We start from the raw sequence: 17,184 nt of genomic DNA on the forward strand, positions 1-17,184 counted from the left end.
AAAAGAGAACAGTTCTGACAAAAAACATCTCAATCTCTCGGGAAAAAAAGCAAACAAAGAAAATACAAGTTGGTTAATGGCCAATCAAGCCACAGGCAGGGAGAGCCTGCATCCAGTTATGCTGTTCTTACCACATCCTCCTGTTCATCGGTGAATGTTCTGCCACACTCATCAAATTGAAAGAGAGCATCTTTGGAGTTTGCTACATTTTTCAAAGTCAGATAAAAACGAAGTTATACATAAACTGGTTCCTGTTGTGGTTCCTTGCCACTTTTCTTTGTCTGCTTGTTTCCACTTACTAAACAGCTTTTCTTTTGTTTTTCCCCTTCTTTTCACAACCTGCACAGACACTGTAACATTTTTGGATGACAGCATTTAACATACAGAAGTCACCACTGCTGAAGCATAATGGAGGCAGAAAACAAGGCTGATTATAAAATTCTAACATAAACCAAATATACACCATGAAGTAGTACAAAAGAAAACTGAAGAACCGGACAAGGTAATGACGATTTGTGGAAATCTCTACATTTGTTCCATTGGAGAAGTTCTCTGCACAGCATCTTATGTGTGAGTGAACAGATTACAGCTAACAGTGAGCTAAAAATGTTTACTAGAAAAGGTACGTCGTGACAAACGTCTTTGCTCACCCTTAATAGAAGGTTGGGCTGGAAGCTGATGAATCACTATAGGAAACAAACAGCAATGGTGACGCATGGCTTCCAAAGGTAACAATAGCACTGCTTGATCCGTGATGTCTTCAACAGAAATATCCCTGGATTCGTTAGAAGATGATTTCATATTGTTCCACCCACCCAGGAAATGCAGAAATTCCACCACCCGAGCCCTGCTTAGAGCTCTCACAGTAGCCCCACAGGTACATAGAAGGCTTGCTCACTTACAGTATTTTCTCGAGACGTTCACTGAAAACCATATGCTGTTGATGTCTTTCGCAGCTCCCCATGGAGTCTGGATCCATTAGCCCAGCAGCAGAAGGAGGCTTATATCTTTATATTCCAGGGTCCACATGCCTGTGTGGCTCTTGCAATCTTCCATCACCCAAAACTGGCATTTAGACACGAGGTGTGTTTGTTCTGTAAGCGTATGTGTATCGGGCCTGGAAGCCCAGCTACTGAAGTGCCTGGTCACAGCCAGCAGTCTCTCCAGCTCCACAGAACGCAAAGCACAGAAAATAGTTCTGGCTCATTATTGGTTTGGACCTGATCGGTGCAGAGCAAATAGCCAGGGAGACTTCTGGTGTTCAGCACTTCATAGGTTCACACCTCCTATCTAACGGTCAGGTACTGTTACTGTAATATTTGGATATAAGGCCAAATTTTCTGTTATCATTAATAGCACCTTAAAATGAATGGACATATGGATGTCATGTTTATTTTTCAAACCTTCCCTTCCAATAAAAACATGTTTGCTTCTCCGTCTATACTGTAAAATGTAGAGCTGTATTTACATATTATTTCTCCAGGGCTTTTTGCTTACATATCAACAGTATAGGGACTTTATTTTCAGCACTTCTCACATTCTACATATGAAATTCTGGTTAATCTATTTTCATTGCCAAAAGAAGTAAACAAATGCTAGTTGTGATAAGATATTACTGCAAGCATTTCCATTTTCAACAAAATTTCAGGGTGGTGGTTTTTTTTTTTTTGAATCTTGAGATTAGACACTTCTTGCCCAGGTTTCATCTTTGGCTTAAGCTCAAACTGTTGTGTTTAAACCTAAATGTCATAAAAAATGCTGTGATGAGATTCTTGAATTCACACTGGGATTTCCAGTCCACTTACTTAAGTCTCTTGCTCACACAGAGTTAATTACCATCACACTGCTAAAGACCAAGGAAATACACACTTCATCATGTCGTTTGCATGACTTAAAGCTTCTGGACTCAAATTTTAAAAGAGTACGAAACAATGTAGAAACACTCAAATCCCTCTTCCCTTTGCAATATTAAGATCATTCATCAGGTCCCTAAGCAATTTAATCAAGGATGCTAAAACAATCAAAGTGCCATTCAGCAATTATTATGCAAGCAATTGAGGGAGAGCATGGGGCTCCCACAGACTAGCAACAGCTAACATCAAAGATGGCCTAACGTTTGCAAAGTCCTGTCAATCAGTTATGTTAGCCACACATACACGGCTCCTGTTTACTGACACTTCACTCAGTTCTCAGGGACACGGGGTAGTGGAATTCACCCAGACAGCTGCTTTTACAAACACCAATATAGGGTACTTCTGTATTTACCAATTTATGTTCTCTACCCTTATTAAGAAGTTGCTGAAGAAAATCTGCCCATGCTACAAATGCAGCATACTTTCAGAAAGGCACTTTTTGCAACTGCTCATGCTCTCCATCTACTCCCATTTCATTAGTTCCATCTGGAAAAAGAATGGTGAAACTTTAATTCCTCCGATAGCCACCAGCACAGATAAGAGCTCAGTCGTAGCCCTGCTAAGTGACAAATTAACTCTTTGGATTATGTAAAGATCAATGGGAAGCAGGGAAGCATTCTCTTACCTTCAGAACACAGCTTGCCAGCATATCCAGTGGCTGAGCAGTCACAATGTGGCTCACCATCCAGAAGGAAGCAAGTGCCACCATTTTCACAGGGGTTTTCTGCGCAGAGCCCTTCCATTTCCAGTCGGACCCCTTGACTGCCCAGGAGCTGTGGCTCAGAGTTGCCGTATTTCAGATCCAGGATAAATCCTTGAAACGGAGGCTCACTCAGAACACCATCAAGGGTCAAGGCAGCAGGACGGATGTCCAATGGGACTCCACCAACAAAAAGGTCACTGACGATATTCATATACTGGCGTTGTGGACGCACCTCACCCGGCTTGGCTTCACCATCCAGCACTAGCACCGTCCGAAGGTGATTGCGGCTGACCATCAGGAAGTGCCAGTTGCTGTCGTTAACCTTCTTGTCTGTGATAACTGTAGTCTCCGCACAGTCCACACTGAACTGGAGCTGGATGCGCCCATCAACAATGGACAGACAGAGGAAGTCACAGACACCACCATCATCAAAGTAGAGGAGCAGCCCAGCAGAGACATTGGTCTTGAACTGGAAGCTGAGTTCGCTCCTAGTGCTGGCATCCCAGCGGAGGTAGCGGGCCCACTGGTTGGGTATGCCCATGAACTCCAGACCCAAACAGAGACCCAGCAAGGAGCACAGCAGCAAACTCACCTTCAAGGTGAAGTAGATGGAGTGCAGAGTAAAGCCCATTGTTTCAAGAATCTGCTCTTCCCTAGGAGAAAAACAAAAGCCACACTACTGGAAGGAGAACCCCAGCAGTCAACACCAAATGTTAAATCCAATGGGAAGAGGAGGAGAGCACACAGAGTGACACAGAGAGAGGGAGAGTAAGTGGAAAGTGAGATAGCAAGTGCACGTGACCAAGAGGAAATGTCTCCTCCCCAAGGAAAGATCTCAATTATTCTTTAGGATCCAGAGGCTTTTATCTCAGAAGTACACGGTATATGAATTGACTTCTCCAGAAGGTGTACTTTTGTGAAGGGCAAAGTAACCCACAGTGGTTTGTTTTGGTAGAACACAAAGATGACACTGGTTGTTCCAGGGAGGAAGGAAAGGCAGAGCTGAAGCCCAAGCCTCAAATTCTGGTTTCCTAGAAGTGATGACAATATTGGCGCAAGCGGCAGTGAGATGGAGGAGTGAGTAAATTCATAAAGCACGTGATCCTCGAGAGGGCAAAAATAAAGTCAATCTTCATGATGCACTGGTGGCTACCCAGCCCATAATTCACTGCTTGGCACTCACGGAGCTTGCAGGACCTGTGGGATCAAGAGAAGAAAAGAAAGGAAAAAGTTAGTCCTACTACTCACTATATCTTTATCATAAAGCTTATCAACATTTTGTCCAGTAACTCATTTACATTTCTTGATACTCTGGACACTTCTTCATGCCTGCGGTTGGCTATACAGTCCTCCAAAGCAGCAAGGACATCTATGTCCTCAAAACAAAAAAGACTAAATAGAGAACTCACCATGTGATCTGCACACACCACAATGCTGAGCAATGTAAAAACACACCAAATTATTTAACACCTTTGATGGATGCAATCTCATTGACTTTACTGAGAGAAATGGTGCTGAAGCTTCCCCAGCTTCCCCCAAAATCCTTAGGGCAAAGACCAGAGTTCCTTAGAGTATAAGAATTGATAGACGGCAAAAGACAACATTATCCACACTTCCCATTCCACTGCTTTTATTATGCTTCCTAGCACACCAAGCAAGCATTAGAGAAGACAATCCTGCTGTCAGCCTGTCATACAATAGCTGCTTTTACTTTATGTCTTGCACACTTCAGAGACTCTAACAGGGACCTTTGCAACCTGGAAACACGTGCTATGCAAATTATATATGGCAACCTGCAGCTTAGATGATAGGAAACTTGTAGCTTCGATGATAAGAACCGTCTAAGCACTTAACCACTTACCCTGGTCTCGTGGCTTGGCAAAAAGGCCAAATTCACCCCTAGCTAAGAGCCCACAATTCCAGCTGCCTTCAGTGAGCAGGAGTTACACCTGTTAACACTGGTATTTAATTCACCTCTGCCTATTTGCACGTGGGTGACTGCATGGCTGGGGTAGGAGGATGTTTTATGATGACAAGTAAAGAAAGCACAAAGCTAGGCTCAGTCTTTGAAAATTCTGCTTAAAAAGAAAGTAAGTTTTCCATTAACACAGGCGCTTGTTCACAGAGATGGTCTGGGCACGAGAATGGCTCTGGGAATGGCTAACATTAGCGCAGATACAAGGCAGGAAAAGGAGGTGATGAGAATCAAGGCCTTCAACCTCCCAGAAGCCAGCATGAACAGGGATTTCACAAATTGGATCACAAATATTTTGAGACAGTATTTGCTTGGGAAAAATGTTTTGTGCTGTGGACAATGAGAGTTGCTGGGGCTGCTGTTGCTCCCACTGCCCACATTGCTCCAAAGGAGGATGCCCACAGACACTGCAGAAACGGGAAGTGCAGAAAAGTTTCTGTTGTTTGGTACAGGGAGAGGTTGAGCTGGAGGAGAATCATTAGGCAATGAAGGGGAGAGCTCACATAGTCACAAGCCTCTGCCCTACCTGTCCCACAGACCTGCAGAAGCTGTAAGTCTCCAGGGCTGTCAGTCTGGTAAATTTAGCCAGCACAAAAAATAAGTCACTTAAGAAAACAAAAGGGATCAATTAAAAGAAAACCCGCAAGTTGGAGAGAAACGTGAGCTTTCAGTGCCCGGTGGAAACCAGGCCTGTTCCCTGCAGCTGCCTGAGTGGAGCTTGTTAGCTAAACTGCTATAAACACAAATAAAATCAAGTCAAAACCAGAGGGAAGATAATTCCTTTTAATTGTTAACAGCTTGGCTCACAAGAACGGAAGGAGAAAAAAGGAGGTGTTAGGAGAGATGTAAAATGAAAAAAACCACAGATCCAAATGTTTAAATAGTCTGTCTTCCCAATAATCACAATGTTGGCTCAGTTCATGGGGTTTTTGGGGGGAGGGGGGCAGCCTTTGAAAATCAACTGTAAAAAAACAATTACGTGGCTCTTGTCCATTTACCTTTCTCCTCTGCGTTCCCTAGTGGCTCCACTAAAATAGCCCATGATTTATGGAGAAGGAGAATAGAGTGAGAGGGAGGTAAGAGAGAAAGTGATGACCCAAGCCTAGAATTATTGATGAGATGGGAATAGGAATATAATAATGTGTGTAAATTAGCCAGCGATGTGCCCCTAGCAGCTCACGGTTCCCTGGAACATTTAGCACCACCATAGCAAAATTCACTGCTCCATCAGACAGCTCGGTGCTCAGCCTGAGCTGGGGAAGGAGGCATGCCCAGCCTGGCACCAACCACCCCAATGCAGAGGGGCTCTCTCACTGCAGGCTTTCAGTTTTCTTGGGCAGGGTGGGTTGCACCATCTGCATCAGAAGTAGCCCTCAACCATACTACTCTTCTCTCCCTGTTTTAGAAGACTAACTCTTTGAGAACCAGTAAAAGATGCTGTAAATCACAGCAGCAGGCATGAACCTGATAAACTGTGTTATAACCACAAATGAGATGTATATGTCCACGTACAGCCCAAACACCTATCTGAAAAGCCTACCAATCTCTCCCAACCCCAGGCTGCTGAAACTCCGTTTTACACACACAAAGGAATCTCAGTCTCCATGGGTTGCTTCAATCCTTGGGATATTTCAAAGGCACAGTAAAAGGAGTAGGCTACTCTGTGATACACATTTCTGTAATATTGATACATGCTCATTAGGAGAGGACAAAAGCCACAGTTAACAAGGGAAACCAGGCAGAAATGGTTAAAGAATAGCATTGTTGACTGAGGGAAGCCAAGGCATTCCCACTCTATCTGTCTTGAGAGAAGCCCAGGCACTCTTTTTCTAGCTGTTTTGAAAGAAGACAGTGCCAGTTCTATTTCAGAAGAGGAAGACAACACAAAAAACATGAAATATAGATGTCACTTCTGCTTGCTTCATTGACTTTTAGAGACTGCAGCTCAGGTTTGGGAAGGCTGCCTGCACCCAGCCTCTAGCAGGCTAGGGCCATCTGAGGGTCCTCCAGAGCTCTGTCAGCACCCGTCGATCCTGGTCCACGGCACTTCTTGCTATTCCAGTTTTGTGTCTGATGCAGTTCAGCCTGCGAGAGCAAACCTCACCACGCAGTAGCAGGGTCTTCAAGAAAAACTCCAAAGACCTAGTGTCCTTTTTAGCAGTGGCCAGGATCTGAATCCCAAGACTGAGAGTAAATCCCGACACAACAAATCTGTGCCTCACCCATTTCCCACAACGATCCTTCAAGACACACTGAGAACAAATAATTTTCTGCTCTTACCATTTTATTTTTAGCATTAAGTACTACCTTAGCAGCCTCATACAGCACAACTGCTACCATAGCAATACATTACAGTTTGGGACAATAACTACAGGATCCCATGGTATTTTCTTATGTTTTATCTCTGAGAAATCTCAAACTTTGTCACAGCATGATCACGTCTGACAAAAAAAAAAAAAAAAAAAAGAAAAAAGACTTCACGATGGACACTGCCTCTCCCAATCATGAATTCGCAACACCCCTGTTCCAATTCCACCTATTGCTTATATGGAAAAGCAACATAACAAATATTTTCTGTGTTATATTTTTGGCTTAATGTGATTTAGCAACACCAAACAAGACAGCCAGTCTGATGTGATCAGCCCTTCAAGAAAACATTAGACGAGGTCTTTGCAGAGCATTTTAAATACTTGCTACTGTGAAGGAAAGAGGGAGCCAGCAAGTTATCTCCACTGTGCCTCCAGCAGCCTGTACCACCTCCCTGGCCCACCAGAGAGCTGAGACAGCGAGGAACCTGCACAATGAACAGACAGCTCAGCATCTCACACACGCAAAACCCGCTGTAGGAAATACACCCACTTGCACTACTGAAACGTCCCACTCGCAGGGCTGATAGAGCTGCACAACTTCCCAGGCTGGGGAAGGGAGGCAGGCCTGCCACAGTGCCACGGGCAAGTGCTACCCACCCACCACCTTCCCAAACTTGAGAGCAGCCTATTAATAATACCAGGTCAGAGCCATCTGCTCACCAGCCCACAGAGAGGGTCTCACCCTTGCTTTGGAGTAGCTCTCAACTGCTTATCAGCTGTATGCAGAGAGTGAGTGACATTATCTAATTGCCAACTAATTTCCATAATTACTGACTGGCACACTCTGTATGCAGGGTTAATATCTTTGCAAACGTCTCGCAATGCACCTGCTTAGGAAAGAGGGTAAGAAGCTGGGCACAGTGTTGCTCTGCAGCTTATTTACCCAACCACACAGGACAGTTTCAGGGGACAGGTTTGTCACTCCCTGCCCTCCCTCCCCCACTACCTCCCTCTCTGGCTGCTAATTGCTTGCGGATGGACGTTTTGTATTTGAAAGTGTAATTTTCAGCAATTCCTAGTGCAGAAAGAATAACAGAGTTAGATTAGAAGCCAAGGACAGGATGGCTTCCCTCGCAAACCCCTGCCACTGCAGGCCAGTGCAAGCCTTTTTAAGTCCTCTTATTCCACTGAAGAAAGCTGGATAAAATCCCACTGACACACTGATGGGAGGGATTTACAGTCCCCCGTCTGCCACCCCCTTCTACAACCGAAACTATTCATTATGTCATACTTTGTGTGAAGGGAAAAACATACAATGATCACCTAGGATCCATGCATTTATACCCCAGGTGAACTCACCCTTGTCCTTGCCTTCACTGTAAAAACACCAAAATCCAATGGTTTGCTTTATTACCTAGGCCCTAATGAAGCAGGGGAGTTTTTAGGAAGGGGTGAACAGGACCCTAATTTGGCTCTGTGTCCACATGTGTTCCCGCAGTCAGTCCAAAGCACAGCAATCAGATCATTACAGCTCTATGACATACACTTCTCGAAATGATCCAGTGAGATTCACAATCCATAATTGACATTAAAAGCCAACCTTGCAAGTGGCAGAGAAATAGGGAATTAATAGTATTTATTCAGTCTGTCTTCACTCATCCAGTTCTCTAGTGAGCAATGGGTTCCTTTTGGCTCATGCCTCAAGTGTGGGTTGCCACAGAGACTCCTATCTCTTAAGCAGAAATCTTTCTGCCTGGTCTATCCCCAGCTGAATTGTGGCTAAAAAAGAAGGGGGGAAAAATAACAAAAAAAAAACCCCACACAACAACCAACCCTTCTGATGAAAAAATGCAGATGTGAAAACTGTGAGTTGCTACTGTTGCTGAGGAAAAAAAAAAAGGAACAGAAAAATCCTCCCATCACACAGCCTCCTCAGCAAGGATGCACAGTGAGATGCTTACAGAGAACTGAGAGGGGACACGGAGGCTTCAAAATTCCAGAGACTAGAGAAACCCATGTGGATTGATTTAGTTTTTAATTCCTCTAGCAGCATTTGCATCTCAGCTGTAACACTGGACACTGGCATCATCTCCTTGCTGGGATGGAGAGGACTCTGGTGTGGTGCCAGTGGAGCTGAGCTGAAAGAACTAGGCTGAAGATCAGAAGCAGACAGCTATTCTATGATTCTATCATAGAAAGTTTAGTGGCACTACACTGCTCACAGGGGTCAGAGGTAAGGCAAGATGGGCTCTCCTTAGTGAAGAGGCTGGAAGTGCAATTGAAAGTCGGGCCTTTGCCTTGCAAATGCACCCAGGTCCTGCTGGAGTTGTCAGAACTTCATGGGATGCAGCATCTTAAATGACTGGCTGCAGGGAGAGAAGCATTAGAGGAAACAGAGATTTAGGGATTTATCTTGGACGTAGAGACACATGTGGGCATGAAGGCCAGTATCTTAAAACTGAGGATTGGGGGTGACACAGAGCACTTGGTGACCTCTTCTGGATGGTTTGCAAGGATACAGTATTCATGCCAGTCTCTTACGTCACTGTGAGAACCATATGTGCCTTTGCCCCACCCCAAGCTCAGGGAGAAGACATATTTTCCTACATTCATTGTTTCTTCCCACCACTGATGTATCTTGCAGACTTAGCTTTTCCATTCTTGAAAGCGGATATGGAGTTGCTCAATTCTCCTTATCTGAATTCAACACAGAGCTCCCTAGAAGACTGTGGCAAAAAACCTGTACCAAAGCAAAAAGCAAGAAAAGATGCTACTATTCAGGGAGGTCTAGGGTTGCAAACCAAGCGTGTCCTGTTAAAAGATAAAGAAAATAAAAAAGATAGACTAAAAAGCTAGAATTACTTTGTCTTTGCTTCCCTATAGTAGATTAGGATATACACATGTACATATATAAACAGTCAGCTGTGATCTGTAGGTAGGCTGTTGGTTGGTTTCCTGGTACCTGGGCACGTGGCTTGCACTCAGACAGGTTAAGCCCATTGCCCTTCTTCTCCCTGTCCCCAGTTCTCACCTGGGCAAGAAAGACTTTTTTTATGACAAGTTCATGACAAGTCTTGTCTTGGAGCTCACCTCCAGAAACATGCATAATACCCAAACTAGGTAGTTACGCAAGGGGAGCTGAGCTCACATGCACTCACAAGACTGCAATGCCACCAGCAGCCTCAGAAGGGATATGAGCAAGCTAGTGATGCACTCCATTCAACAACAAGCATGGGACCATAGCAGCACAGCCTTACGCTTCCGAGCTATTAGGCTGGGAAGCCATCTGGCCGCTGGAAGAGTTAATATTTTATCATAATTACCCTTCAAGGTTCTCCCCTCCTGGGCCTATTTAAACATTTAATTCAGAACCAGAGCTCTTCAAATCTACACTGGAAGAAGAAGGGTTAAAAAAAGCCACAAGGGACAGTGTGACTCCCTCTTAAACACTCTCCCCACCCCATGAGAGGAGGCCATGTAGCCCACAAGAGTGACCTTTAACTAGCTTACCTAGCCCAAGCTCAGCATGAATGCAATTTACAGACCATTTCAGCTCTCCAGCTTTCTTAACACAAAGAAGAAAAATCAAAACCCAAGCACAATGGGAAAGAAAGAGAGAGAGAGAAAATAACCCTGCAGAGCAATCATGTCTGGGACTGCTCTGATGGCTTTCTGTTCCCTTCCAGGACACAGAAATGACTCCCAGTGTGTTAATTACTCCCATTACCACAAACTCTCCACTAACAAGGACTAGCTAAAAGGAAGCATTGGCAGCAGCTGAGCAGTTATTGCTCTGTACTGCCACGTAGAAGAAACCAGACTCCCCCATCTCTGAGCTGGTACTAACCAGGAGAGCTATTTCTGCAAAACTCAACAGCTTTTATTGTAATTCCCATGGCAGCTGCGCTGGGAACACTGGCTTTCCCTCAATTCCACCATCGTTAAAAGAGAACGAAGAATACCTGGCTTTTCTAAAGACTTTGAAGTCCAACAGTTGGAGAGCTCTGAATCATTATCATTTATTTTACTCCTTCTGTAGTTGGTCTGCCTCCATCCCCCGCATTCTCTCCTTTCTGCCACCAAGAAGCCTGGACAGATCCGTAGCGTTGTTTATTCTACCAGATCCTATCATGTCAAATGCAAAGCCAGGAGCTGCACACATCACAGCAGGGAATGTTAGCAGGGAATTCTGTGAATTTGCAGTGCTGGCATTACTGATAAATGGCAAAACTTCTTCCAGATCCCGTATCTGACACATGCATTGTATTTCCCTTTTCTTTTAATAAAAATCAAGTCTTTTAAAAATATGCTCATCGTTACTGAAAATTGAAGTTTGAGCATGTCATCAATGCCTGAAAATGAGGCTGCTTCCAAGAAGATTTTCCTAAGACTTACAGCCTAGAATAGGCTTTGCCTCAAAACGTATTTGATACTGCAGAGACAGGCTAGTATTAGACACAGCTCAGAGGAGAGACACAGCTCGAGTGTGTGGGGCTCACAACTTTGAAGCAAGAGGAGGAAAAAAAAGTCACTGCTGCACTGTTTTATCACCTACTTAGCAATACAAAAAGGTACAGATCATAAAAAGCAACAACAAAATAAAACTAATGGCTGGCACACCAACGAATAACAACTTGCTTGTCCTATCTGTCTGTCTATCCATCTGCTTCTTCCTCTCATATGCATTTTTTTAAGTTCTTCCTGAGCAAGAACAGTTTATTTTCTGTTTGACAGAATCTAGCACAACACAGTCAAGAGCAGAGCTCCCAAGCACTGCTCAGGTACACATTAATAATTGTGATTTTCTGTACTTGAGCTAGCACTAAAATGCTTCTACATTCCAGCTAGCGTAGAGTAGTTTCTTAAAAAAAAAAAAAAAAGAAAGAAAAAAAGAAAAAAGTATTAAAGGACTATCAGAAAGACTAGAATAAGAACAAAGGTTAAACTTATTCTTTCTTTCACTTACAGATCACCGTCAATTAGCACTTTGTTCAACACATTTTTACATTCCTGAACCTCATTTTGAGTAAGTCAGAGAAGTTTGCATGTTTTTAAATGTTGTGATAGTATATTAGAGAGTGGAGAGACAGATGCAATCAGTTTGGTTGTTTTGCTACAAACATAACATGCATAGAGGGGTACACTGCACCTGGCCAGATTTCCTTGTCATTGTGGCCAGTAATTCATTTAGGTCATTCCCTATAGTCTGCTGGCTCATGGGAAGATAAGCAGAATCCACTTTAAAAGGAAATAAAGGGCCCGTGGACATCTGGAAATTTACAGTGGATTTTCCCATTATGTAACACGTAGCACTCTCTGTGTTTTATTGCAAATTCATAATCTCATGCAAAAATTTCTACTCAGCTCCCCACAAAGCAAACACCAACACCCAAATCTAGCAAACAGGTGTGATAAATTGTCCACAGGGCAGGCACCACTCAGCTCAGTTCCTAAGCTCCTTAAATAGCTGATGCTCTGTTTATGGACCAAACAGGAATGCCTTTCAGGGAGCCCAATTAAGCAACGGAATTGAAGTGTGAGGGATCTGCGTTCACACAGCTCTCGCAGTGACTGATGCTGACCAGCACGAGGACACAAAGACACTGGCAATCTGGTAAACACTCTAAAAGTCTATGGCCACTGTGAGATTAGGTGTCTGTTTTCTGATCCCCATTCCTTCCTTACCACTAGCTCCAGAAACATGTTGCTTTTTGTGGGTATATATGCAACAGCAGGTTGGGAATCCCCCGTCATAGGAAATCACTGCATTCTTCCAGCTCTTGGTTCTTTCCGTCTTCTGATATACAAAATTCCTGCCAAAAATCACTCCACCCCATTCCCGTCCCTGCTTCTACCTAAGGGTTATTGGGGGCACATGACAAGAAGTTATGCATACATAGGTTTCTCTCGGTTCTAGCGTGCTGGAGAATGGAAGTGGAAATCTTTGCCAAGATAGACTGCTAGCAAAAATCTTTAAGTGTCAAAGTCTTGGCTAGAAAAGGATAATACTTTCAATGGCTCAGGATATTGAAAACTTTCCAGATCATCAAGGAAACGGCTTGTACCTTTGCACGATAGGGGCCAGTTTCCAAACTAACCAGCAATTATGGGGACAGGTAAGAAATACGTTAGGCACGCTGTGCTTTCGAGGAGTCGTTCCAGCCTGGCCTGTGTCTGCAGCACTACACGGTGACCTGTCAGGGTGCACCAAGCAATCCCCCACCTAATCCAGCCAGCCTGCTCCCAAGGCTGGAATAACAAACCCACCACTCTGCCACAGCGGTGACCTCACAACCAAGGACTGAGCCAGCTCTGGTAAAGGCTACCTAGGCTCCCAAGCCCTAGGGACCCTCAAAGCAGAAATACAGTGCTGCTTCTTTCAAAAGGAAGGCTATTGATCAGACAAATTTAGGCTTAAGAGCCCTGTGAGCGCAAAAGCCCAGAGAGTGGGAGGAGTTACACGCAGTTTAATACCTCACTTGAGCCCAGGGGAAAAAAAAGCGCTAACTAGCAGCATTATGGAAATTAACCCCTTTAGAAATTATTTCAGATTTTCTAATGAAGTATTTTAACACCACTGGAGAAGACATGTCTCTCTATTTAAGCATGAGTTGCTACATATTGATAAATCAATCACACTTGGTAGATTTAGAAAGACCTAAAAGATACATATTCTCCTGCAAATGTTCCTTTAAAAGTCAGATGGTCTTTTAAAGAGCTTCCAGCCTTGGGACTCACAGTGCAGTGCCCTGGAAGACAATTGACATTCTGAGTGACTGGGCTGCGAATTCAAAATCCCAACTCGACCTGCTCAAGCCAGGATTCAAACTCACATATTTTAAAAATAGGAAAGAAAAAAAAAAAAAAGAGAGAGCGAGGAAAAGACTTGAATTCCTGGAACTCCCCAGGACAGAATCTCTCAGGCTACAGATGTGATAGTGGGTCAGGGAATATCTCTAAACAGTATTTGTACGGGACATATTCTGTGCTTTGCCTTAGTAAATACAAATCTCTGTACAGTTAGCAATACAGCTGACAAAGAACAACTGTTTGCTATGAAAGGCACTAGTGAAAACAAAAAAACATTTATTACATTGAGGCATTTTCATTGGATTTTCTGTTTTTAATTAAAAAAATGAAACATTCTAATTTACCTGGCTTTGGTTATAGTAACTTCCAGTCATTATTTGCCATTTCTTTTTATTTCTTCTGGGAAAGGAGCATAGAACAGGAAAAGTGGGAAAAATGAGGCTGCTATATAAATAGCTTCATTCCTAGCAATTGCATAACTTTTCATTTCAAATCAATTTTAAATGTATTTCCCTCCCTTTCACCAAAAAAAAAAAAATCTGAACATTCTGAATAATACATCCTTTCTGCTAACATTGTTTTCATAGTCTGAAAAGCCATTATTTTGACAAAAACATCATGAGCAGTTCTTGCTACCAACACCCAGCTTTCCCCCTTCGTACCAAGCCCTGTGCTCAGCTCAGTGTCTGGCTGGGAAGTTCTGCATAGCTCCAGTGATCGGGGACAAGGCGGTGACGGGTCTCGCTCCTCTTTCGCACCAATTTTCATCTTTCCACATAAAGCTTTTGCTAGCTGATAGCAAACTGGAAGCCAATGAGAAATGCTGTAGGATTAGACCCAGTTTCTAAATTAAACACCACAAACCCCCTCACCAGGGGCAACAATGATTCTTCTACTGTCCAGCAGTAAGGCAAGCAAGGAAAGCACAAACAGTAAAACTCGTCTCTACACCTAAGGAAGCACTCTCCCTAGGATATAGCTAAAACACGTGGGTGGAAAAAAAAAAATTCACTAGTGAGAGCACTCATTCCTGGGTAGACTGAGCACTCCAGTCTCCCACCCCACACCTGTCGTGAGTACAAAAATAAGCCTGGGAGAAACGGAGGGAAAAGCTTTCCTAATCAACACTTAAAAGGAAGATACCTGAAGTGCTCATAATAACCTGGCAGAACTTCTGTTTCTAAATTGTGTTGAGTAACTGAGATTTAGGAGTAACTAAGGAAATTGATTACTTGGTACCACGGGCAACAGATGGTTCCTGCAACCTGCCAGTTGCTAGATTCTAGGCCAAACTTCTCCCCTGTGTAACTTCATCACACATTAATTTAACTCACTTTATCTATGGTACCTAGTTATCGGCTGCCAATCTTTTGCTGCTCAGTAGTTCCTCATGCAATAAGATTCATGTTCTAGCAGTCAGGGTACATGCATGAGTCAAAAGAAAGCAGCTCATGACCCGTTTGTGTGGCTTTAGGTAAAGTGCTCTTTCAAGGGATATAGCTAGGACTACAGCAGCCACATTGTAAAGTTTAATTAGTGACTGTAAAGTGCTCGACCCACTTGAAAGGCAAGCTAAAGCAACCTATTTTCCTAATAGTCCCCTTTCAAATTAAGCAAGGGAAGATGCATCTATAAAACATAGCAGGTTCTTTTTCATTACTCCTGATGGCTCAGCCCCAAGAAGGCACAGGTTTACTCGGTAGGCAGGGAGAAAGGCAGGGCAACGGTGGGGAGAGGGGAAGCCTTCATCTGCCTCAACTCCTAACCCACTTCCAGCTGCCCTCTCACTCCACCAGCTCCAGACAGTTCTTCATAGTGCAACAGGCTCTACCGAGCTCCTCGGCACCAGTCGTGGAGAGCTGACATGGTCTGCACCTCCCCAGGGACTGCCATGCCCAGCCATATGATACCTGCCTCCTGTAATACAACATGGGAAACAGGGACACTCACCTTCCCCATTTAAATACAAATCAAGTGAATCTGTGCATTGGCTGCTCTGTGTTTTAAACAGGAATCACAGCCCAAGGTTTATGCACCGCTGTCAGGAGATCTGCAACCCCTCTTCTTCCCCCACAACGTCCCTAAGGGAGAACTCATCTCTGGGGCTCCAAAAACAGGCAGTGTGACCATGTGGGGAAAAAATGGGTATGTTTAATTCCATTCTTCACCAGTAGTCATCTAAACTGTCTGAAAAAAGGCTCAGAGGAATGGAAAGGTGTAAAGTCAGGCAGGCTTCTTGTATGCAGCACTTCCCACCACTAAGGATCAGTTAAGTACAAATACTTAAGCTTGTTTTATGGACTGGTGTGTGTTCCTCCACTTTTCTGTAGCTTTTAAAAGTCAAAAATAAAAGCAAGGTAAAAAGACATGCATCTAACAGGAGAAAATCCCTCTATGCTCTGAATTAAGATCTAAATAAAGGAAAAAAGCTACAAAGCACATACCTGTGTATTTAAGTTAAGCTTATGAGAAAATATGAGGTTTTACCTACATTTAGCTACAAATGTTGTTTTAGAAAAAATGTTTTCAAACATATGCAATGTGTACTACTGCAAAAAGTAAACCTGCTCCACAGTTTACAGGAAAGGGAAGATATACATCCCTGTAAGCTGCTTTTACAGAAACCCTAACATACGATTTCCTACAGAATTAAATGAAAAGAGGAAAGGATATGGAAAACCCATCAGACTACAGTGGTCTTCCAATTACCTCACAAATACAGGCTGGAAGCAGTCACCTGTTAAAAAATACATGTCGATAAAAGGTATACAGTTACACTGCAGCACTGAGCCAGTCTGTTGTCTTGGACTACAGCTCACTGTTGGCTTTCTGTTGGATGTCTCCCAAGAGAATCCGGTACGGCTTCACGACAACAAACACTACTTGTCCAGGGCAGCAGAATTACAGGCATTCAAAAGTATATCTCCTAAAATACCCACTCCCACTAGCTTTTTCCGACTAGTGGGAGAGATTAAGATTGCAACTGTAGCAAACTACACCTGCTATTCACTACACAACTAGTTGATTTTAAACCGCAGGACTATAGGCTGTTTCACAATGATGAAAATAAAGTCTGAGGTAACAGTACCATAGAGGTGAGTGCACATGATTGAGCAAAGGAGGAAGCCAATAGTGTTGTTCAGCAGAATATTTGCTATTTAGGTAGGTAATAGCAATAAAGTCAGAAAAATGGTTTAAGCAGCACTGCTGGGGGAACTAAATAAAAAAAAAAACAAAACACTAACAACAAACACCACCACAAAACAACCAACCAACGAACCAAACAAAAAAATCCACCACACTGATTCAATTGATTTCACAGACTTCAAACTTCCCTTAATCTTCACACCCATAAAAGGTAAGAATCCCAAACCCCACGGGGACATCTTCCTCTCCAGACATTCACCGCTAAGAGACTCCACAACAGTAGATTGAAAAAATTCTCCTGGAGAAGCTTTTTCCCCAAGACTGGGA

The 17,184-nt window shown here is 43.5% G+C and overlaps 1 protein-coding gene across 26 annotated transcripts in view; it reads right to left on the reverse strand.

The window, feature by feature from the left end:
* NRXN3 (neurexin 3) overlaps positions 1 to 17,184 on the reverse strand; it is a 1,025,535-nt gene that overhangs the window by 970,533 nt on the left and 37,818 nt on the right. For all 26 annotated transcript variants that reach the window (XR_010071082.1, XR_010071083.1, XR_010071084.1 and 23 more), the window contains exon 2: positions 2,539 to 3,813. Coding sequence is in view for 23 of the 26 variants with exons in the window: in XM_063335033.1 (XP_063191103.1) it covers positions 2,539 to 3,247 (709 nt within the window). In the remaining 3 variants the exon portion in view is untranslated. The remainder of the gene's footprint in view (positions 1 to 2,538; positions 3,814 to 17,184) is intronic.

This window comes from Chroicocephalus ridibundus, chromosome 4 (assembly GCF_963924245.1).
Source record: "Chroicocephalus ridibundus chromosome 4, bChrRid1.1, whole genome shotgun sequence".
Taxonomy (NCBI): Eukaryota; Metazoa; Chordata; class Aves; order Charadriiformes; family Laridae; genus Chroicocephalus; species Chroicocephalus ridibundus.